Here is a 25251-nt window from a genome sequence, read left to right on the forward strand (position 1 = left end):
GATTAATGAAACCTTTAGTGAGTTTTGCATTTGTTCGGGACTAAGAATGGGACAGATAAATATGCGACATTTTCAGAAGCGTCGCGCCAAGACGTGAAAAATGTGACCACATAGGCCTACTTACTTAAAAAAAAAACGGCCCAGTTTGGGGGAAAAAACTAATTAAATTACAAGAAAATGTGTTAATGATGATTACATTTTACAAACTACAAAGTAACACTACACCATAACTACACGCCATTGTCACACTTTTTTAAGACCTTTATAGCCCACATGACTTTTTGGTTTGTAAGTAATTCTCATCCTGATTCACACAGAGGATAACTGGCTGTTCTTGCAGTTTTAGAGCTGGATGATTTTCAGCACCATGGAGAGCTCCATGTTGCTACAACAGCAGAGAAAGAGCACATCTGGCCAGAGATAATTTCCTCCTCTCTTCATCATCACTTGTGTTCTGAACCATAAAAATAACTACAAATGGTATTCAAAATGTTCTCGATATGATGTCAGTGTTTTCAGAACTTCACATTAGTATATTTCTTTCCACATTTCATAGTAATAGGCCTAATTTTTGGTAGTCCCCTATAAAGCTTATAATGGAGTCAATCAGCTTAGATTTATGTTTATTGAATAATTTTTATTTTATTGGTTTGTTTGTTAGTTTGTTGTTGTTGTTGTAACTGTAATTCCATTTATATTTATTCCCACAAAATGTATTGCCATTTTCATTTATAAAATGGTTTACATTTTACATAAGTTTTTTGTGAGGGTTAGGTTTAGGGTTAGGGTTAGGGGATAGAATCTATAGTTCATACAGTATAAAAATGATTATGTCTATGGAGAGTCCTAATTAGGATAGCCGCACCAACATATGTGTGTTTATGCTAAAGTAGCATACTTTGTATTCAGGTGTGCTCTGATGCTCTGACACAAATGAAAGGAATGAATAAAATCCATGATTATTATGTCAGCTATTAATATTCAGAGACAAAATGATGTGGTCCTGAGACATGCAGAAAGATGTTCTCAGATGGACACACACACACACACACACACACACACACACACACACACACACACACACGTGGTGCAATATTCTAACTCCACAGTTTACTATAACTATGGAAATACTCAAATAACATCTATCTTTCTATTACAGATGGAGGTTTTAAATTAGCTTTACTGTCAAATGCACTTGTTAAACTTATAACTTCAATATTTGTGGTAAATTATTACGTTTTAATACAATTACAAACAATATTTACTTGCCATAATAACATACACAAAGACCCTGAAATACTATATATTGTACGTGCGCACACACATACATGTACAACATAAACACAGAGAACAAACAGTCAAGTTCTGCCACACTCCTTTCAGTTGCCAGGCAACTCAGCCAAATCCTTATTCATGCTAGGCTGGTTTCGCTGTGGAGGAATCCCAACCCCATTACCTTTCCTCTTTCCCCCTATTTTTTATCTTTCATGGAACCTTTTATTTTTTTCATCTTCCTTCTGAAAAAACAAACAAACCCTCAAACAAAACCATATACGCATAAGCAGACACAATCACAAAGACGTCTGAAAAAGTAAAACAGAAATCTGTGATTTTCTCTATTGCTACCACTGGTAACCTTGTCTTTTCTATATTACTCTCTCACAATATCTTAAAGGAGAGATTTTTTAAAATATTGTATATGTCATTTTTATTTAATTGACAGTGGCAATTAAGAAGAATTGAGGGACTTGTGCTAACAAAGCATAACAAAATAGCCACAACAGAATGGTGCTAATTCATTACATGACTGATGTGGTGTTTGGACTGGCAGAACATACATTTATAGTTGCTGCAAGGCAAATGATTACAGATACAGAAGATGTTGACAGATTAAAGAATGTAAAAAATAATGTGCTTTAATTGTGGAATCATAATAACTATGTGTTGTAATGTGCTATAACAAAGTGTCTTGCTGTAATACTTTCTTATTGACTTGCTGTTGTTGAGCATTAATTTGTACCAAGTTGTTTGTTCTCTCTCGCTGTTTATTACACAAGACAATATTTGTGTTATTTCTGTTTGTGTGGAGGAATTTAATTAGAAAAAAATAATGAAATACATTAACATAAAACAAACAATTATAATTTGTCGCTGTAATTCTGCACATATGTGAGAGATATTCATATATACTTGACAAGTTTCAAAACATCAGGGAATGCCATATTGGTCCCCCTTATTTGTTTATGCAAATTATTAATTGATTTATTTTCCTTTGTGGAGATTTAATTATCTTTTTATTGTTTATTGTCCATGGGCTGTCAGTTCAGGGATCTATTGTAAACTTGCCATGGGTTTCAAGGCTTCAAATAGCTTCAGCCTGTTCTCAGACACAACACAAAACACACTTGTTTGAATTCTCTGACTTTGTGAACTTTCACATCTGATAAACCTGCACAAAATCCTCACAGATGTTGCTAAAGGCAGAACACTTTGTTAATGCCTCTTGACAGAGGGTCAGAGTCAGTTCCACCTTAAGAAGGGCCAATAAATGAAATCCAGCCTAGTTTTTGAGTCTCGCCTCTGGTCAGGTCTGTGTGTGTGTGTGTGTGGACGGGTTTGGGTGGTTTACAAGGACATTTTTTTAGGTTACAAACTGGCAATTACAAGGGTATTATGTAATAAATGTGGTTTATGAGGACATTTGTAGTGTCCCTATAATTCAAATTGATTAAAAAACATAATAAATGATGTTTTTTTGAAAATGTAAAAATGCAGAATGTTTTTTGTGAGGGTTAGGTTTAGGGGTAGGGTTAGGTTTAGGGGATAGAATCTATAGTTCATACAGTATAAAAATCATTATGTCTATGGAGAGTCCTCATAAGGATAGCCGCACCAACATGTGTGTGTGTGTGTGTGTGTGTGTGTGTGTGTGTGTGTGTGTGTGTGTGTGTGTGTGTGTGTGTGTGTGTGTGTGTGTGTGTGTGGTCACAATACTCTGTGTGCGTGGGTGTGTATGTGAATGTGTGCACAAGTGGACACATCTGTTCTGACAGATGCTTGTTTGTACCCAAAGATATGCTTTTCCAAAAGGTGCAGAGGAGAGAGTGGAGGTTAAAAGAGTACAGTCTTTGTCTCTGAAATAAGACGGCAAATTCTGCGGGCATTGATAGCTGTGTCTCATACAAGCAGACAAGTCTTCCAAAATCAAAAGAGATGAACTGAGAGTGCTGCTGTTATGTTATTAAAGGGAGATCACAGATAAATGCAAAGTGACTTCCTTTTCCCCAATTCAGATAATCTCAAATTCTGCTGATTAGCCAAAGGAGAGTCAGCTATACAAAAGCTCTCAGACAGAATGCAGAGATGGATAAAAAAAAAAGAGAATGAAATGGAGGAAGAAAATATGGATTGAGTTGGAAGTGGGAGATGAATTTGACCAGAGATGCTGGCTTTTAAGAGTGGCAAATAAAAGAAGCTGTAACCAGCACACAGTGAACTTTTCAATGTAAATCAGCTCAAGCCACGTCAGCTCACAAACAAGAGTCAGTGCCATTCCTCACCCCCAGCCGAGTCTAAGAATTTAGACTGCATTTAGTCGCTTGCTCTTACGTCTGAGTGTTTTGTTGTGTGTTTGAATGGGAGTGTGGGTCATGTTTTGCCAACATTGTGGGGACCAAATTTTGCCACAAGAATAGTAAAACCCAGAAATCAACTACATTGTGGAGACCAGGCAATGGTCCCCAGGAGGAAAACAGCATATAAACATATCAAATAATGTCTTATTCAAGATGTAAAAATGCAGAAGGGTTTCTACCAGGTTTAAGTTTAGGGATAAAGGATATAAAATATCATTAAATAATATCTTATATAATAGTTAGTTCTGGTCCTCAAGTCTGATTCGACGAGGTATTCCAAGAGTACTGATACACAGCACTGGGACGTATGGACCCTTTCACAGACTGTGATGACTGTTTCCTCCTTAACAGCATAATCTAGCAAACCTTTTTTATATTTTACATTTTTTAATTATTTAGTGTACATTTACTGTAAAACTAGTTACTACAGCTGGGATGAGGTTTATAATACAGTGGAAATAAAAAAATGCAGTTTTTTTTGGTACATAAACAATACTCTGAGAATGATTTTGTTCACAACCTATGTTTATTTAAAAATAAATAAATAAAGCTGGGGTTTAAGACTATATGGCAGGGCTCAGTCTCTTCAAATACTTTCTTGCAGGGTCCAGATTATCCAGATGAATATTCACCGGTGACCAAACTTTTTTCCATATTCATCTTATGTTACACTTACATTGTTAACATGACAGAACACTGTTAATATGCGTTTATAAGCAATATAATAGAGAGGGATATTTAAATAAAAATTTTAGGGTCAGGCCATTAACTCTTCTAAAGGTCTGTCTGAGGATTAAACATGGCCTCACACCCTCAACCAGGGACTAAAAATTTATGTTTTTCATTTCGGTTCGCTCGGAGCAAAAACAGACTTTTTCATTCTGGTTCAGAAGTTCTGCAGCCTCCTTTCCAAATGGTAACTGGTTAGAACAAAATAAAAGAACGGTTAATAATGTAATTTTTCAAATGGCAGTACTCTGTGCTATGGGGTGGGTGAAATACCAATTGCAGTGTCTCCAGATCTCGGTAAGAGAAACGAGCAGTATGGTCTGGAAAAACAAGCCCAAAATAAGCCCCTTGCCTCACCTAAAATAAGTGAAAATATGCAATTGAATTTTTTTCCTTTTTTTTTTTTTCTGTGTGGTGGATTTATCAGCATAGAAATCATAACAAGTAGTTAATTAACAGTTAAGTATTATTTTAATTACAGATCTGCTTCTGAGTCAAAACCCAACAGCATCATGTCTGTATTAATGCATCATATCTAACAATAATTCAGTGAAGACTTGGAAACAACTGAGAAATACTTTTTACCTCTAATAATGTTTTCCTTGTACCTGGATTAGCTGTGCATGTATATGTAGTAATTATACATTGTTGTTAAAATTTTCATTCACAAAATGTGACATCCACAATGTGGAATTAGGCAAAGAAATGTGTGATGCAGCAGTTTCCTTCAGGATCAAAGCACTTTTTATTTTTTCATGCAACATGAAGTGGTGTAGTTCCAAAAATTTACTGTGATAAACTCTTTGGCCTTTAGTTTCATGAAAAAATTATCGGAACAAAATTAACCGGTTATGACTGGTTACCTGCATTTAGAAATAAAGTTTTCACTCCGGAACAATTGAAAATCACTTTGTTCCGGTTTTCAGTTACCTTCTGCTAAAAATTTCGTTCACTTTTCGTTTTCGTTTTCATTCCTTGAACCGTTTTTAGTCCCTGCCCTCAACTAACAAGTAGGCTTTGATTAACTTTACTTTGAGAGTAAAATCACAATGTAGGGTTCTTGTTTATTGAAACTGTGGAAGAAAATTTAGATATGCTAAAGTCTATCTTTGACAGTGTCTTTTTTCTATTATTCTCCCATTCAGTGAGGGGGGAAATCAGCCTTTCCATATCCTGCACATATTGTGAATTTGTTCATGAGCCAGATACTTGTGTAGATAATTATTCATAAACGGAGAACAAACTGATTTGATGATGTTCGGGATTGAGAACGCTGAAACAAATCAGCATATATGCATGTATGCAGGTTGAGTGACGCTTCACATTATCACTTTTTACTGGCACCATGGAGAAGAATGGAGAACAACGTGATAAAATGTGTTCAGCTAAAAGTTACTGGTTCATGTTTTGAAGAGGAGTGTAACTGAACTATGCCCAGACAAGCTTAAACACGCATGCTCCTGTCTGAGACTAGACCACTGCATGTGCCACTGAGTGTTGTTAAACTCACCGCTGAGTTCTGTGCAGAGAGCGCTCTGATTTTTCAGACTGTGATGCGATTTTGTCAAAATCAGTCCAAGGGTCAGATAAAAGGCGGGCCACATTGAATCACTCACTGACTTACTTTAATTAAAGAAGTGGTGGTACTCAAGAAAATATGCTGGTAGTCTGTAGACTAAATGGTAGAAGTGCAGGTACTGCGTACCGGTGAGTACCTGCCCACTTCAAGCACTGCTCTTGGAGCAAATGGGAACACAAAAATGATATTTGTTGTGGTCTCTTATTCATCGCTTTATAAGTTTACACTGCAATAGTTTACTTCTGCATTCCGCACTATAGTAATGCGAGCAGTGCAGAGGACTAAAGGTTAGGGCCGGGTATTGATACAGATTTCCCGATTCGATTCCGATTCACAAGCTCTCGATTCGAATTGATTCCGGTTTTGATTCAATTTGTTACGATATCAGTTCATATTGGTATATTTCAGTTATAATGTCCACTTTGCTTACATATGAAAGAAATTCTCTCCCAGACAATGCTGTTAATTATACAAGGGACCTTCAAACTAGTTACATTACGAAAATATTATTTTAATAATTATAATTTATTTGTTTTTTTATCATTTTGGTTATATTTGAGCTTTTTTAACATAAACAAATCCATCAATCAATATAATATTATATTGAATATATTATATTTTGTGACGTTTATTGTTTACATGTATAATTTGTACTATTTATAAGTATTTACACTGATTTGTTGAACACGTGCAAAAAAAATAGTAGGCCTACTGTATGTTTAAGAAAACTGGCTGTTCTGTGATGAGCATATGTAAATGAGCTTATAAAGGCTTCTTTACCTTATCAGTGCTATGCATGATTGGAATTAAATGTTTTTTTTTTTTTTGTTTTTTTTATATAGCATTAGAAAGGGTATTAAAAGAGACATTATTCAATGACAAATGGACTGCATGGATCTCGTCTTTGCACACGCACACGCACACGGTTACTCTCAACACGCATTGAAAGTATGCTGAACTTCTTCCTCACTATACAACACAATCACTGGTGAGCGAAATCTGAACATTTGCCAGCCAGTGGCTAATCACAGACATTTTTAGTCACATTGTATGAAATTCGGTTGCAGATGAGAGTGATTTCCTCTCATTGTAGTGGAGGGTGGCGCACAGAGTAAATTATCGATCTTGGGATTTAAGAATCGTATCAAGATCGTTCAAATGAAGATTGTGATGCATCGGAAAATCGATATATTTACCCAGTCATACTAAAGGAGAGGGATTTTGAGTAATCCCTGTGACCTTGCATATTTTTGCCATTAGGTGGCAACAGTCTTTCATGTGTTATAACTGACTTCACCTACAGTCATGGACACGCATCTGCATTACTTTAAGAATAACAAGCAGTCAGATAACCAGCAGCCGGGATGGTCATTTTCACACCAAAAGGTTCATCAGAACTCCAAAGCAAACCTCACCTGGATTTCAGTGTTTCCGGAGACTTCGCAGTCTTCCTTCTCACATAATAACATAATTTCAACGCAAAACAATATTTCATGCCTATTTTTATTTTATTTTATTTTTTTATCTATTTGGTAGGTAGCCATGTAACAAGTGGGATCATGTGAAGTCAGCCGGTCATTATCGCAAAATAAAACACTTCAGGAGTTGGGGTCCTGCCTACCCTGTTGTGGTTTATTTTGTGATAACTTGACTGCGATAATTATCCCTTTGATGATATCATAAAAACAATAGAAGTCATTGGAAAGTCAATGCCATTATAGAAAAACAAATTTGTTTGTTTTTTGTGTGTGGGCGGGTTTGGGTGGTTTATGAGGAAATTCTTTCAGGTTACAAAATGGTAATTACAAGGGTATTATGCTCTAAATGTAAAAATGCAGAATTTGTTTTTGTGAGGGTTAGGTTTAGGGGTAAGGTTAGGGTTAGGGGATAAAATCTATAGTTCATACAGTATAAAACTCATTATGTCTATGGAGAGTCCTCATAAGCATAGCCACACCAACACATGTGTGTGTGTGTGTGTGTGTGTGTGTGTGTGTGTGTGTGTGTGTCAGTGAGAAAGAAAAGCAGAGAAACAACGACTTTTACAGAGTCCAATGTGAAAAAAGAGGTGGGCGTTTACACAATCGCCCAAAAGAAAGGAGATTAACTGAGCCATGTTGACTTTGACAACACTTTATTTCAGTCAACAGGGGAGCTGTCTTTTTGCCCAGGCAGAAAACTGAGAACAGTATGGCAAATTGAAAAGCTGCTAGTGAGCCCACAGTATTGTAGTTCATTCAAGCGTTTACACTTGTCAGGATTGTTTATGTTAGTAATGAAAATTCTGCAATGGTTTGTCACATGATATACTGAGCATATAGTAAATTAATGCAAATTTTGGTTCCCATTAATATAATTTTGTCTGGCATCATTAGGCATATGTCATATTGCGAAGCCCACTACAGCCAATTTCTGCATTAATCATCAAGCGGTAATTTACATAATATACTGAATTATACCTAATAAACAACATTATGTCACTGTTGCAACAAAGCTAATGTAAGTATCTGCGGCCAATGAGTAATCTGGCATGGGCCTTAAAAGCTTCATTTACATCACATGTAAGACCAACATACTGCTCTCACACGTATAAATAGTGCTTATGCCAGAATTTCAGTACATCCATGTTCATTTCAACCAAAAGACAAGCAAAACAAAAATGTGTCCAAAATACCTGGAAATTTGTAGCAGCAATTCCCACTGAATACAGACCAAAGATACAGAAGTGGCCTAAATGCAATGTAAATTCGTCTTCACTGATCAAAGCATCCACTCAAAACCATAACAATATCTCCTTCAGGACAATGCATTTTGGTACTTTGAACAAAATCATTGAATCATTTAGCTTTAAACCATGTGTGGATGTGCAATTTTATAATTAATGAGGCTTTGCTCACAGTTAACAAAATCTCAGAATTTTAAATGCACAGGTGATTATAATGATATTCGTGTCCATTAAAAGCTAATATACAAACAAATTTAAAGCAAGAAATAAAGTGCCATATTTAATTGACTTTAAAATGCTACATCAGTCAATGTAAAGATGCAGTGATCTTTCTCACAGATACTGAAGTGCAGTTATGACAAAACAACAAAGCGTACATGTTGAACACTCAATGTATACACATTTTATTTTAAACACTAGATAAAGGCAAAGAGAAGTCTCCAATACACCATAACTGTGAGCTTACTTTGTAATTTAGCCGAAATATTGACGTATACACACTCAGACTTGCCTTGTTTAGATGGCGGTTGATGTACTAAATTTATAAGTATAAACCAGACATATGAGGTCAGTATGCGACAAATGATCAGTTATACTCAGAAGTCACACAACTACATACAAAAATAAAGTTGTGAATATAAGTTATTTTGTACAGTTAATGATAAAAGACCCGCATAATTTCTCTTTAAATTTTCCTGGCAGTGAAAAGATTTAAGGAGGCTGTAAAGAGTCAGGAATTTGTACAAAAGTTTGGTACTTGAGATACACCATGTGTTTGTCACATAAATAGGCCTACTGCTGTTGTATATAATGATTGTATATAATGTTGGATATTGTAACTGCAATAGCTAATGGGTCATTGGGAGGGGACCATATTTTTAATAACAGGTTCTCTGTTGAGATATGTGGCCCAATAAACCAAGTTAAAGCTGCCAAAAAGTACTGGGAAGATGATGCGTGACATACGGTCAATCTTGCTGACACTGTTGAAGGTCTTCTTTGCCTCTTTAGCCACTGGTTGAGGTTTACTAGCCTCTGGTGTGACACTCTTAGAGACAGTGGGCAGAGCTGAGTCCTTGGCAATGTGGGGTGCGTAGTTTGCCACAGCAACTGCATAAGTGTTATTCTTTTTAAGAACAGATGTCTGCTTCTTCTGAAGTCAGAAAAAAGTTAGTTAATGCATTGATACATGACACTGTTCAATCAATGAAATCAAGCTAAAGGTTGATTTTAAGTCTTTTAGATACAAAAAGGACAAAAATGTAGACATAAGGCTGCACGGACACACATAATGTAAAAGGTTTTCTTTACTAATATTTAACAGTCACTGCTAGTTATGAACCCATCTGTGTATTATTTTGTTTTGTTATATGATAAGTCTATAAGTTGGCTCACATAAAATAGCTTGGAGGTCTTAGGGGAAATGAACTGTTTGAACTGTTGAATTAACTGTAGAGGTTTCCTGCCAGCAGCATCCCAAGGGGGCGTTCACACAGGATGCATTCCAATGTTCGGCACTGTTTTTCAATTGTTTGTCTATGTACATGAGTTAGAGCAACGTGATCTCATAAGTATTTGTGGATATTCGCATTAGGGGTGTAATGATATGCTCTGACAACGATTCGATTCAATTACGATTCTTTAACTAACGATTACAATGCATCGTGAAATCTGAAATTTGGTCATGATTCGATTTGATCTGATTCGATACTATTATTTTGGAATGATTCATAATTATTAAAAAAAATAATAATAATATGCACAAAAAAGATTCAAAGTTTTTACTGAACATTCCTAATATAGACAGCACAGAAATGCACCAGACTTGAGCACAAAGGCCGCGGATGCATTTAGGACCAAGGAGGTTTGGCTTATACAGTTATGTGTGGCTGCATACATTAACAAACAATGCATTATATGATATGCATTATAGATATGAATCTGTTACATATTGACATAATGTGGTAAATAGTGTATAGATATGTTACATGCATAATAGATATCCGATATGAATAAAGGATAACAGAATGTCTGATGCAACATAATGACTTGATGCAAACACACACAAACAGACAGTAAACTGTGAAAAACTTCCATTCATCCATTTTATCTTATGTATTGTAGGTCCACGGGGTGAACTCAGCCACATAAACTTTCTTTATTTCAAAGTGTGCTTTCTTTCCCTTCAATCTCACATGCTCCGCACCATGTCTGGTGCTAAGCACCCTCAAAAGAACCTTCAACCCTCAATTGCAGACCAGGGCAAACTACTGCCCGTGGGTCGTTTTTTCATTAACATTAACAATCTTTCATTTATCTGACTTTGGAACCTATCGCGCATCCACAAGCTTTTAATATGCTCTGGGTTGCCAGATAATAGATGCAACACCCCGATCAGAGATTTATACTTGCACAAATTGGAAATATTTAGCCTTATGAGGAAGTTCAACCTGCCACAGGCGCTGCTGATATAGTTCTACTCAGCAGTCATTGAGTCTGTTCTTTGCACTTCTATAACTGTCTGGTTTGGTTCAGCTACCAAGTCAGACATCAGAAGACTTTAAAGGATAGTTCGGACTGCTGAGAGGATTATTGGCAGTCCCCTACCCACCCTGCTAGAACTGTACACATCCAGAGTAACAAAATGGGCTGGTAAAATCAATCTCGACCCCATTCATACAGAGCACTGAGCACCAGAACATCCAGGCACTGGAACAGTTTTTTCCCACAAGCCATCCACCTCATGAACAGTTAAATTCAGTGCTCGAACCTCCCTCAATTCGAGCACTGATTTTAACTGTTCATGATGGGGATGGCCTGAGGGAAAAACTGTTCCTATGCCTGGCATTAGGCATTAGGGACCCCCCATAAGAAGTCAAAAATAGATTGAGGGGGGTTCCCCAAATATTTGTATTTTAGTAAAGATAATAATGACAATATTATTTAATTTAAACAGTTAGGATACGGTAAATTTCGTGAATTATTTATAATAATCAGGGCTCTACAGTGCAAGTGTTTTTACAGTAACTGAACTAGCTGATCTAACGCCTAAAGTTAGTATGAACTTATTATTGCAGCCTACCATCAATAGAATAAAATAAAACTCCCTAATGTATCTTCCCTCATATACCAAATACTTTTAAAAGAGGCGCACATAAAAAGTGTAGAAACAATTATAACTAAAGCTGTATATGTTTTAGATGGTGTGAATACATTGATATTGTACATTTCAACGTCTATCCAAATGTACAAAAATTTACCTAGTGCACGTTATGTACAAATATCTACGAATGCTAATGAGGCCACACTAGTTTGGACATGTTTGGTTGTTTCATTGTATCTCAATGTTTTTTGTTTTTTTCTTGAGCCATGAGCGTAGCATGTTTCAGACACCGGGTCAAGTAAAAAGTTCTTAATTTTAAAAAGCATCTAGCTCTTTTTAATCAAAAATGTGTCTGGTGTGAACAGCCCTTAAGTTTACTCATCTAAATAACACATCTCTTTCAATGACAATGATCAAAGCCACCAGATATGCCACACTCCACAATCAAAGTCTAGTCTGTGTTGTCATGGTTACCTTATCATTGACAATGCTCTTGCCATCCCAGGCCCAGCCACGCTTGGTGAAGTAGTTTACTGTGGCGAACTCGATGAGAGCAGAGAAAACAAATGCATAGCACACAGCAATGAACCAGTCCATGGCTGTGGCATAGGCCACCTTTGGTAAAGAGTTGCGAGCGCTGATGCTCAGAGTGGTCATCGTTAGGACTGTAGTCACACCTAGAGCAGTATAACAAAAAATAGTGGTTGTGATTTTGATTCATCTCAGTGACTCGAGTCTTTTGAATCTGTTCACCAAAAAGATTCGCACAGATTCATTCATTGACCATATCTGCAAATTACACCTTTGCACCAGTAGATGGCACCAAATGGCCGTCTTTAACATTTTGAATTAGTAAAATGGCACAGTCATTCACAACCGGAACAAGTTTAATTATCCTTAGTTATAATTTGCGTGTCTACAATTTAGCGTCGAGACTTCAGCACTTTCAGAGTGTTTAAGCATCATAAACATTTTCCTTCAAATGACAACAAAGCATATCTATCATATTGTGAACTGCTGAGCATTACTTTTTATAAAGCTATACAAAAAAATACTAGCCTAAAAAATTTCAATAACGTCCGTATTTCACTATGTGATCATCACTAACTTTTATTCATAATTCATCCAGCCCCTTTTCTTGTTGAATGAGATTGACGAAGTGAATGACATGCAGTTCCTCCTCTCGTTCAGCTGAACAGCAGATTCTCATTCACAAACAAGATGACTTGATTCATTCAATTTGTTCGCGAACGAGTGTACCAGGACTTTCAGTTCGTTCATAAATGAGATGACAAACTAGTTCAGTGAAGGGTGTATTCGTTCAGTGTGTCCAACCAATGATATGCTCCTTCACAGCCTGCTCTCGAATGCTATTGGCTTGCGCTGTAGTCAGTCTTTAAAGCAGGACAAAACAACGCAAATGGAATTTGCATGTCTACAAATGAAGGCACTTTAAAAATAGAGTTTAAACACCATGGGCTCTATTTTCATGAGTGTGCTAGGCACAACGCACTAAGACCGTTTTCACCACAAATGACAGGTCTTATTTTCCTATATTTTGACAAATCATGGGCTTAACTTTTACCAAGAACCAGAAAAAAGTTCATGAAAAGCCAAATAATATCTTACACACTGCACCAAAGAACAACATGTAATTTTAACTGTATGGTCTTCAGTCATTTTTATACAATCGTAAATTGGGGATTCTGTTTTGTGTATGCCTATAAACTTGTCTTTCACCCCTTTCTCTCTTTGATGAGCGCAATTGAGCTCACATGCTGAACTGAATGAACGACATGCCTCATCTAATTCAGTCAATCAGCAGATCTTTGCACACGAATGAGATGACCGAGTCATTCATTTCATTCGCAAACGAATTTACCAATATATTCAGTTCGTTCATGAATGATACCTCTCATCTCGTTTAGACTCAAATGAGTGACTCGACTGGTTCTGTGAAGGGTGTATTCGTTCAGCGAGTGAAACAAATGATATTCTCCTTCACAGCCCACACTCGAATGCTATTGGCTCACGCTATAATCAGTCTTTACAGGCAAGAAAAGTCCAACTAGAGCTCATTGGCTTCTAAAGGAAAAAGCGCCAGTGAATGAGAAATATTAGTCAGTGTATGGAGGTAACCAAGAACGATTCGTGCACTTAAAAGATTTGTTCAAAAAGACTGTTTTGTTCACGAATGAAACATCACTAACAAAAAACGAGCTCAGAGACTGTTGTGTATATACAGTTACCGCATTAGCACAGTGTGCCTAACTGCAAATAATTACAAGCAATTATGCTGTTTCCTTCATTTGTTGAGACCCATTAACAAAAGGACACTGATGGTAGGCAGGGGAAAATAAAAACGGAACATAAATTAACATTAAATAAGTTCAGATTTGTAAAGCCATCTTGTTGACAGCACAGATGTACACGTGTGATCCTAAATTCCCTCGGCTAATAATATTAAGTTAATTTCAGCAGTCAGTCACTCACATGCTCTGAGCGGCCCTATTGTCCTCATTTTCAACTAGCTCTAATGTTGATGTTTTTATTATTCTTAAAATGCAAATATGGTATGTTTTTTTTTTAAAAAATACATAAAATAAAAAATTTTAAAAAGCTATGAAAGCCCAGCTTAAGCATAACTAAATGCAGTGAACTAAATGTATTTAGATAGCTGACATGAAATACTTCTGGGAAGTTGACATGTCCTGCGGTGTGACATGCTAAACTCCATCTAAAACTACTGTAGTTTAAACAGCATTTTATAGAGCAATTCTTTTATAGTTAACATGCCGTTTTCAAGACCTTATTGCAGGAACATTTAAAATGGAAATAATGCAAAATGGTGACCAGTCACATCACCAAAAATACATTTGTTGCCTTATATATTCATTTAAAAATGCAAACCTAAAATCTTTTAAACAATTGACATGTTATACGACAACAGTCAAGAAGTATGTGTGTTTAATTTAAATGCGTCCTTTGAATGCTATTGGCTTCCTTTCACTGAATAAGCGAAGGCCAAGGTTTAAGTAGCATAATAGTATAGTAATTAATACACACATACATACATGTATACTGTACATAGCTGCATAGACAAATACACATTCATCTACTAACATAAACATACACAGACCAATAATCTGCTGTTTGTGCTTGCAGCTATTTTAAAATACATCTCTAGAGTTTGGAAGGAAATTGAAACTGCTGGAGAGAACATACAAAATTACACACCAAACATGATCTCTACCCATGACTGCGTCAATAATTTAATCAGAACAACAAAACCAGCATGCTAAATTCATTTACACGAAAATAAGTACACAGCCAACAAATAAATATGTGGCATTTGAGCATTTCACTGAATTAGAAAACTTTCCACATTATGTTTCTGATACACAACAACATTATTTAACATTTTGTTTTCCACAGGAGAGATCTAAACACATGCTAACTCACCAAAAACTGTGCGTGCAGGGACGGATTCTCGGTTGAGCCAAAAAGAGACCTGGGACAGTATGACCGTCATGATGCAGGGCAGGTATGTCTGAATCACAAAGTATCCAATCTTCCTCTTCAGATGGAAATGGGCAGTCATCACTGTATATTCACCTACACAGTGGGAGAGAAGCAGAGAGAGATGAGAAGGAGACCAGATGGATCCATTTTCTTGATTGTTTGAGAACATCTTTTATGAACAACATGTTGTCAACTTACCAGTGCTGGATTTGATGGTTTCCTTGCCAACTGTCTGTCCCATTAGGTCATATTGGTTCAGTCTAGATCCGTCTGGAGCTACTTCCACTGATAAGGTGGCATTACGTGTCCAAACATATGTCACCTCCGACAGAGTGTAAGCATCTACACACAGAAGAAATGTGTTAAAATTAAAAACTGAAGCTCAAATAGATATTTGTGCTCGTCAGTTACATTTTTGCGACATGACATCACAAGATGCACTAGGACCAATGGGGTTTGATGCTATCAAAGTGGTCATCATATTGATTTGATGCTGTATATGGAAGTTGATACAGTAAATAATGAACCTAAATTTCATTCTGTTCATCACACAAAGTTATCATATGCCTTCGGAAGACTTGGAATATGAAGCATGAGTCATGTGGACTACTTTTATGACACTTCTGGATGCTGCTTTTTTTTAAAGCTTTAAAGTGAGTCACTACCAGCTGCCATTGTATTGAAATCTAAGATCTAAACATTCTTTAAAATGTATCCTTTTTGTGTTCTGCAGAAGAAAGAAAGTCATATGGGTTTGAAATGACATGAGAGTGAGTAAATAATGAGAGAATTTTAATTTTTGGGTGAACTATTCTTTTAATGTCACATTCACCATTGCGTTGTGAAATTCTGCAGGCAAAATACAGTCATCTCAATGGGATTCTGTGCGATCAGGAATTTCACTTGATGGACCTCTCGTGATTTTGCCTGAAAAATTTTGCAAGGGTGTATGAGACAAAGCCATGGTAAATATTCGCCAGTGGCAAGAAGCTTTATAAGGAAATTCAAAATCAAACCATCCAAAAAAGAATTTTTTAAGACCTATAATAAATATATGGATTAAAATTCAGTTTGAAATAAATTGCATTATTGTGGCAGATAAATAAAGCATTGATTAGACCATATAAAAAGTGGTTTAAGACCTCAAATTTTTGTTTGATTTATTCTCATATCACTGAACAGGCCTAGTTGACAGCAATCTGTTTTGCACTGAGTTTGTCAATGCTTGCGCAATTTAAATTGCCACTTTATGTACATGTGCATGCATCGACGGACACGTTTGAAGCATCTCACTGGTATTCAGCGTCACAAATGCTGCATTTTAAGGACGCTGTGTCAAGTTAAAAGTAGTAGAAACTTTGAAAATCACATCTCAAGATTCTGTTGTATTTCCTCAGTCAGTGATTCTCATTCTGTGCTTGTGGCTGTGCTGCTTGTGAGGTTTGTTGAAACGGCTCGCAAAAACAGATGTACTTCCAGCTTCAACTGCTCATATGGTAGGAAAATCCGTACTTTTATTACGGAATTTACGTACGTGTCGGGGGCATGATAACTTGCGTTTTTTTAACGCATTATTTTTTATATAAATAATCGCATTAAATTAACACGTTAAATTGACAGCCCTAATTGTTACCTTAGTGAATGTTTACCATCAGACATTCATCTAGGATGACAAATGTTTTTTTTTCTCCAGAAGTCCATGTGGTAGCACCTATGAGGAATACTCGCATTAAGCCACCAATACAAACAAAATAACAGTGTCTTGTTCACATTTTTGTGACAGGTGTTGTTTAACCGAGAGACTGGCACATCTTGTATATTATGCTGTGAGTGACACAATGACCACTGTTTTCCACTAATATGCTAGGAGTGAAAATATATTTTTGTAATTAAAACAATGTAAAATACAGTTTCCTGGGTGCTAAGGAATGTTTATGGCTGGTAAATATTCTAAATTCTCTCGCCATTGGCAGGTGTGGCAAAAAGTTAATTTTGAAGTTTTGTGTGTGTACAACACTAGCTTAGTGCACTATGGAAACAATATATTTTTTTTTTGCATTTTTACTTACAGCTGCCAAATTTAAGTGGACAGGAATGGAAATCCATTGGAAAGTCCTCAAGATGCATTGGACATTCAGCTTGCACTGTCAGCCTGTTGTGACAAATGCACACACATACATTACAACACAACAGTCACAACTCTGTGTTGTTGTGCAATTGTGAAAGATGTGCATTGTGTGTGCACCTCATAGTGTATAACAGAGTGCCGTTCTCCATGATGCGCAGCAGTTTGTTAGGCATGGTCATGTTGTGAGCCACAGATTTCTTGCCGTTGTGAAAAAAAGTGTCTGGCGTCCAGATTTTACTGGCCATCAGGTTGTTAAGACGCAGGATGTTCATCGGCCCATGAAACTTCAGCCGCTCATCTGTCCAGCGTTGGCGGAAAAACACATCCACTGTGTATTCCTGAGGACAGAGAGGAACAGGGACTTTTGAAGCTAAGGGGCTTTTCAAACATGACAGGTTTTTATGCTCAAAAACAGCTAGATGAAGCGCAGCAGCAGAATGGAACTGAACACAAGGTTCTCAAGACGATATTTTCAAAAGTTAAACTTCTTTAAAAGGTGTGCTCATTTTTTTTCCTCATTAATAAACTTTAACTCCTAAAAAGATAAATAGTACTTAAATATGCTTAGCATCATGTTCATTTGAGATGAAGACTCCAGTTATATCAGTAACATAATAAAAGCTGTTTTATTTTGCATAGAGTTGGGCTGCCTCATGGCTGCTGTCATTTTGAGTTCACTTTCTTTTTTTATTGTTATTAATGGCAAAAACTCAAAAACTGTTGCTCAAATACTACTAGCTTTATCTCAGTAACCACCCTTGTTATTGGACCCTGTCACTCACAGAATAAATTAATAATTGCTACGGCATCCACATCCAGAATAAGTCTATGACGACTTTCAAATCGGTCAGCGCAACATAAAAAACTGAAACATTTACTTGACATGGTATCTTAAAAATACAGCAGTCAGAAAAACAAAAAAAAACTACGATGCTGGAAAAAAAAAAACAGCCAGCTGTGGCATAAAAGAGGTCTGTCTAGCACGTTTACATAGACTAATTTTTTAAAATGCGTGATCGACCTTTAGGAGTACAATAGTGCAATTTTCTAAAGTAGCCTAATGTTGTGTGCACCAGTTTCTAAAAAACAAAAGTATAAAAGTACATAAAAGACAAAAAGAGCTCCCTCTGCAAGCGCTAGTCATTTTTCAGTTCATTCAATATGTTCCTCGTCTGTGGGAAATCGTGTGAGTTTGAGAAATCTTTCTCTCTATAGGACTAGAAAGTAGCAAAGTGTCAGAACCATTTCACATCACTGCATATCTCCGAATCCCTTGGGCACTATACTGCCACACACGACCCCTGAGGTGAAGGCGGGCATCCAGTTTCCATGGCAGCAGAGAGACAGGAAAACTCAATATAATGCACGTAAGAGATCATACTTATTCACTCCCACACTCAAACACAAAAGATAATACTCTGTGACAGTACATGCTGTCACTGAATCGCCAGGGCTTCCCAGCACTCACAGCACCCATCTGTAATGCATCATTTCCTTCTTTTCCTCTCTACATTATCAGCTTTCACAATGCCACAATCCTTCTCGAACAACAAACCTATTACGGGTCCATACTAAGTTAATTCCAGCAAAGTAATACAATTTAAATCCTACATCTGATGCAAACTTTGGGGAAAGCTTGTTCTGGTCGTTTGATATTCTTGCCAATGTCTTGTGACCTTTCTCTTCATTATGCAGGCCCCCCCCCCCCCAGCAAATATACAATTCTAGTCACTTTCCATATTGTCATATCATGTCCATGAAGCCTGAAGGGAGTGACACAGTAAGATTCATGTATGTATTCAGTGTGTGTCTATTTTAAGGCAATGTTTTGGTGATGAGCTGGAATACTACAGACTGATAAGGCCAATAAAAAAGACATTTAGGCAGTGCTCTGTCAGACAGTTGTCCAAACAAGATTTATGTGACACAAACATTAGATATAATACTAAGGGTGTACAATATAGGCTACAGTGGGGTCCGAAATTGTAAAACCATAGTGAAAATGCGTCTATTTTGAATTGTTTTAATTAAGTGAAAAATTGAAAATTCTAATTTCAGAATTTGTATTTGAAATGTCCCCCATTTGCTTTAGTGTCAGCATGCACTCCAGCTGGCATAGACTATTTAAGTTTGTGCAAAATCTGAATATCCATGTTATTCCGGCATGATTTGAGAATTTTTCCAAAAAGCATCTTGTGTGCATCAATGGAAGCAAAGACAACGGTCAGTGTCACATATTTTGCTTACCTACAGTAATGCATCTTAAATTAAATCTTAAATATTTCTTTAACATTTTGTCAGTGTTTTTTTATTTAAAAAAAAAACAAAAAGTGTTTAAATAAAAACAAAAACGTCTGATAAATTTAGTATGTTTTAGAGTTTCTCTGCTTGTCTTTTTACTTATTTATTTATTTATTTTCCTTTTTAATATTATAGTAAAGATTTATATATCGACCATCAAGGATATCAGCCATAAAATGAAAACTTGTATTGAGTAAAGGCCATAATGTCTATATATAGCCCTTATAGGCTATGCATCCCTATAGCACCTAGGAGACAATAATCGACCAGACCAAAATAAAGCTGTAGAAGTGTACACAGCTTTCACATACCGACCGACTGACCAAAGGAACTATCCACACAAGACCACACAGGGAGCTTAAAAAGGGATGCAGGAGGGTAACGAGGGAAGAGAGGTGGGGCAAATAAACAAATAACAAGGCAAACGAGGGGGTGGGGTTAAGAAACGAGACAGAACCAACATGAGCTCACATGGCCAGAGAAACCGACATAAACTATGTGCTCACATACACACCACGAACAATGAGACATGGGTGTCAGGATCCAGTCACAAAGAACTATTGACAAATTGACATAAGTGTCAGGATCCTGGCACACAGATGAATTACAAAGAAGTGCATTATTTTAAAAATAATACAAAAACCAACTTAATAATACTATAACATAAAATGCAATTCTTCTAACACATGAAAGTATCCATCAGAGCAGTGGAGAACTGAGATACAGAGATTCAAGCACCGTACTCAGGTAAACCATGATTTCCCAAGAACAGCCAGAAAAGAAAAAAGAACAACATGACAGGAATAAACTAGCTTAGTATGGTTATCATCCTGACATAATATGCTCATACCAAGTCAAGAGTACAGATACTCCTAGTCCAGAATCTGTGAGTGTTCGGTGGGGTTTAGAAAATGCTCACAGAGCAGCAAAAGACAATGAATAAATAATGAATGAAAAATGCTTTTTCTTCCATTTGGACATTTTTTCTTTATTCTAAATATTTGAGAGCAGAGAGTGTGAAGTTGGGTGCAGATGAGTACCAAGTAAAGCTTTTAGCCAGTAGCAGGAACCAAATGCTATGAATAGACAACTGATGGAAATCAAAGACTAAGAGAGGGAGATGGTGAGGGTATAAACAGAGAAAGAGTGGAGGATCTGAATATGATAAACAGGAAAATATGAAATATTTGTGATCATTGATTTAATTTGCACTAGATCTTTTGCAAGAAGAGAAAGGTCTTACCATGTCTGTATCTGAAACTGGCCCAAAACTGGTCACATAGATATCGGTCCTTACTTCTGTCACCCGGTCTGTCACACAGCATATGAAACTCCAAATTTCAATGTAATCAACCAGAAATGTGACTCAATTGACATTAGAGGAATAGTTTACCAAAAATGAACATTTTGTCATCTTACTCTCATGTCATCATGTCCCTATATTATTTTTATTTTTTCAGTAAAATACCAAATGAAATGTTAGGCAGAATGTCCAAGTTGCTCTTTTCTGTGTAACGAAATTGGGTGTTGATTTATGCTGCCAAGCTCCAAAAACAAAACAGCACCATATTAGTAGTCCATTTTACTTATGCACTGTACTGCAAGTCTTCTGAAGACATAAAATAGATTTGCGTGCAGAAGAGACCAAAATTTAAGCTGTTATAAACTCAAAAAAATTAACTTTCCCTATCGACCGTTTTACTCAATTCTCCCATATTCATATTACTTAAAAATACAAGTAACCAAGGGAACTTTAATTAAGAGGTCTGCGCGGGATTGATTTTTCAGACCCGGCCACGCCCGCTCCCGCGAGATTCTGTCCCACTGCCGCTCACTACTGCAAAAAAATATGTCATGTTTTGTCCCGCTCCAGCCTGCAAAAGCCCACAGGAAGAGGTCTATGCAAATTTTTCAGTCCCGTTCCCATTCTGTCCTGCTCCTGCCCGCTCTGGTGTCACAGGCTATTTTTTCCAATTCACCGTAAAAAAATAACGGAGAGAGAGAGAAGCATGTTTCGCTAACAAATATCTGATTTACTTGTGATTGGTTTCAAAGTTGTGTTTCTACCTTTCTTTAATAAATAAATAAATAAACATCTATAGCACTAGGGGATCCGCCATCATGCTCAGACAATTTTCCCTTAGGTACTTGCCGCATCATGGAGCATGAGGAAGAATTTGCATGAATTAGCCACCAACCCTGCACCTGTAAATCATTAAAAAAAATGACTGTGCAACAGATGAATAACACGAATAACATTCTGTACATTAAAAACAGAAAATACATTTGAGAAACTTGTATTTTATTTTTAGATATTTATATTTTGCAGGAGTCCCGCGAGTCACTTCTTTCCCCCTCTCCCGTGCACAGATCAGTGTCTTCCCCCCTGCACCCACACTCAGCAATCAAAACTTGTCCCGCGACGCACTGTATTGTGTTCGATTCTCGCGGGAGTGTAGGCCTCTACTTAAATTAACTGAGCTGATTCAAGTAAAAACATGTACATTGGGACAACATGAATATTTTTTTTTTTTTTTTTTTTGGTTAACTGAAACTGGGCAGAGGATTTCTAGTTTCTAGCATGCTTTGCATGGGACTCAACAGGGAGAGTATGACTGGCTGTGTCCGAAAACTGGAAAATGCTGCCTTCAGAGGCTGTATACAGAGGTAGGATGGAAATAAGGTGATTTTCAAACTGTTCTGAGACAAGTTTCCTTAATCAACAGCATTTGTGGCATAATGTTGATTCCGACAAAAAAAAAAATTTTGACTCATCTCTCCTTTTAAAAAAAATAAAATAAATCAGGGTTACAGCAACCGACTCCTGTGGCAGGGTGTGTAAATATGTGCTTGTGTCCCTGTAAATGTAAGGACTAAAAAGAAAACATTCCTAAAAATCTATCTAACTAATGGTAGATGTTGCATGAGCCGTTGTGTCTTTCATGTTACAGGGCTCAAAGCATATAAACAATGGCAGGGGGCACATAATATATATTAACTCTGACACACAACACAGGCAGGATTTGTTGATTGTTAAATGGGGCTGAGACTGGTTTTGTTGTCCTCTCCTTCATTCAGTGGTCTCTTGGGTATGACTCTAACGATCATTTTAACAGCTCATTATAATTAGTTTAACAATGGTCAAAATTAGGTCAGATTGAAAAAACATGCAAACATAAAACGGTATGTATGAAAATCCTGAACACAAACAATATAACTATGACTGTAATATTGCTCATTAACACATCATTAGGAGTATAGAAGTGTAATACCTTCTTTAGGAAATTAAGTTGTTCAGTGAAGCCGCACATGTAATAAAATGACTCAAAGCACAGCACTCATTCCCCAATTATCACACAGCCGAGTCTAAAACTGGAGTCAACTCACTGCTCTTACCTCCGAGACCAGGTCTCAGCCTGTTGTCATAGCCGTCAAGCAGTCTGTCCAAAATCCTTGTGAAGAGGGTAATGTTGTTTTTAAAGGCATCTGAACCTGACACTTCTGCTTCAGATCTACACAAGATACATTTGGTAGCAAAAAGGTCTGTTAGTTGTATTTACACCATAGTATACATGCATATTAATGATGATAGACCATATCCGCCAGGCCTGTTAATCTGTCAATATCTGTCTTATTTGGACTAAGTGCTAGCTGTCCCTTGTGTAAGGTCCAACATTTCCAGACAGCCTTATCAGTGGATGAGAAACAAATTCAGTTTTGTTCTGTTCTGCCATTGAAATACAATACCCATACTGGTTGACCACTAATACATATACAGAGAATATGAGAGAAAGCTCTCTAGCACTCATCCGCATAGTGCTCTACACACTTTGTCCAAGGAGGTTATGAAGAGACCTGGCAAAATCACAGACGAATTTATCCAAAGCGATTTACAGTGCATTCAATGTACATTTTTAGATAGCAGAACCAAAACACCTGAGACTTTATCTCAGGAAACCTGCCTCCAAATAGACAATCTAGAGACCATTTCCCTTTCCCCCTATAGGTCAGCATGCAATTTTTCATGCATGTTTGTGTAATTAGATTTTGTTTTCAGTTAGCAATTTTATTACCATAAAACAGACTTTAGCAAATCATCACAGTGTCATAATTTCGTTCATTTATGCTTACCGTCCCCGCCACAGGGCGAGCAGAGAAAGGTAGATTAGGAATCCATGCGAATGGCCCCATCGCCGATTCATTGTCGAGTATTCCCTGCCAGAGAAGTAATTTCAGTCGGAATGAGTCAAAACTTCCAGTGATTTGTATTTTTGATAGTATACGTTTTGCATTTGTAAGTCCAGAGCACATTAAAGCGCGCACGCAGATCTCCAGCGCGCACAAGTGTCAGATGCGCGGAAGCCAGACTACGAGCCGTTATAGGTGTCAAAAGTTTTAGTGTGAAAATTATTCAGATATAACAACCTTATACACTTTTATTTTAAACTTAGACAAATTGTCAGAATGAAAATAAAGTATGAAACTGGCACGGTCTCTTCGAATAGCCTTGGATGGTTGGGGCGTCCGCCCATTTTTACTGCTTCAGGAAATCGACCGATCGTTTCCAACAAAAGATAAATAGCTATATTTACCTTAGTCGTTCGGAAGTGTCGCACAAAGCGAAGCTTCTTTGAGACAAATAAGTAAGAAAAGTTGTGCCCCTGAAGCTTGCGCTTCCAGCGTTGTATCATCCGTATTATTCAGGGAAACTCCCAGGTTGCGCGCAAATGCATATGGACTGGTGCTGTGAGAGTACAGTTACTTGAGGTATGTCCTCCTCTGTGATAATTTACGGGGACATGATCCAAAGGTGTTCCCTGATCGCCAAGACACACAATCCGTCTGTACCCTGTGATGCTCATCTGAGGGTTGGACCGGCTTGGATGAAATCCACATAGGCGTGGATCAGGAGAGCATCACGTTGCCAAAAGACGCAAGAAGGGACACCGGGTCCTAGAGCGTGGATAGCTTCACATTTGTGCCCCCTGGAGAGCGCATGGACATCGTGTGGTAAAGGCTAAATAAACTTAACTTTTGTCCTATTATTATTAACCTTTATTCTATCCTATTATTAATAGGATTCATTATGACAAAATATGAGTGAAATACTTAAGTAAAGGTACATTTATTGATAATAAAAACACAATTGTTTCTCTTTTTATTTCTTTCCTCATTTCGATATCAATATCAATGCACATGTTAGTGTATATTAACAGTAGCCTATTAGTATTATTAAGTATAAATAAATATTAACAATATTAACGTAATTATTGTTTATATATATATATATATATATATATATATATATATATATATATATATATATATATATATATATATATATATAAACAATAGAACAGTCCTGTCACTCTGTCAGTCTGGGATTCTGTCTGACAGGACCGTGACATCATCGTCCCATGTCTGACTTGTGTTTCATTGTCTGTCTTGGTGTGAGCGCACAGTTTCGGTTGATTTCCCTGCCGTGCGCTCTTCGGTTGGTCTTGTTTAATGTCCAAAGCATGGTGTCTG

General features: G+C 36.9%; 1 protein-coding gene across 1 annotated transcript; it reads right to left on the reverse strand.

Annotated features, from left to right (window-relative positions):
* Positions 1–8070: 8070 nt before the first annotated feature.
* LOC127414272 (gamma-aminobutyric acid receptor subunit alpha-2-like) lies at positions 8071–24557 on the reverse strand. Its single transcript, XM_051652192.1, has 10 exons — positions 24315–24557; positions 23854–23937; positions 23119–23234; positions 20966–21033; positions 17539–17759; positions 17363–17445; positions 15492–15635; positions 15234–15386; positions 12246–12448; positions 8071–9821 (listed from the first exon to the last, which is right to left on the reverse strand). Exons 2-10 carry the CDS (start codon positions 23922–23924, stop codon positions 9525–9527), a joined length of 1356 nt encoding a protein of 451 aa, XP_051508152.1. The 5' UTR covers positions 23925–23937; positions 24315–24557; the 3' UTR covers positions 8071–9524.
* Positions 24558–25251: the final 694 nt, after the last annotated feature.

The sequence above is a fragment of the Myxocyprinus asiaticus genome, chromosome 23 (genome assembly GCF_019703515.2).
Source record: "Myxocyprinus asiaticus isolate MX2 ecotype Aquarium Trade chromosome 23, UBuf_Myxa_2, whole genome shotgun sequence".
NCBI classification, from domain to species: Eukaryota; Metazoa; Chordata; class Actinopteri; order Cypriniformes; family Catostomidae; genus Myxocyprinus; species Myxocyprinus asiaticus.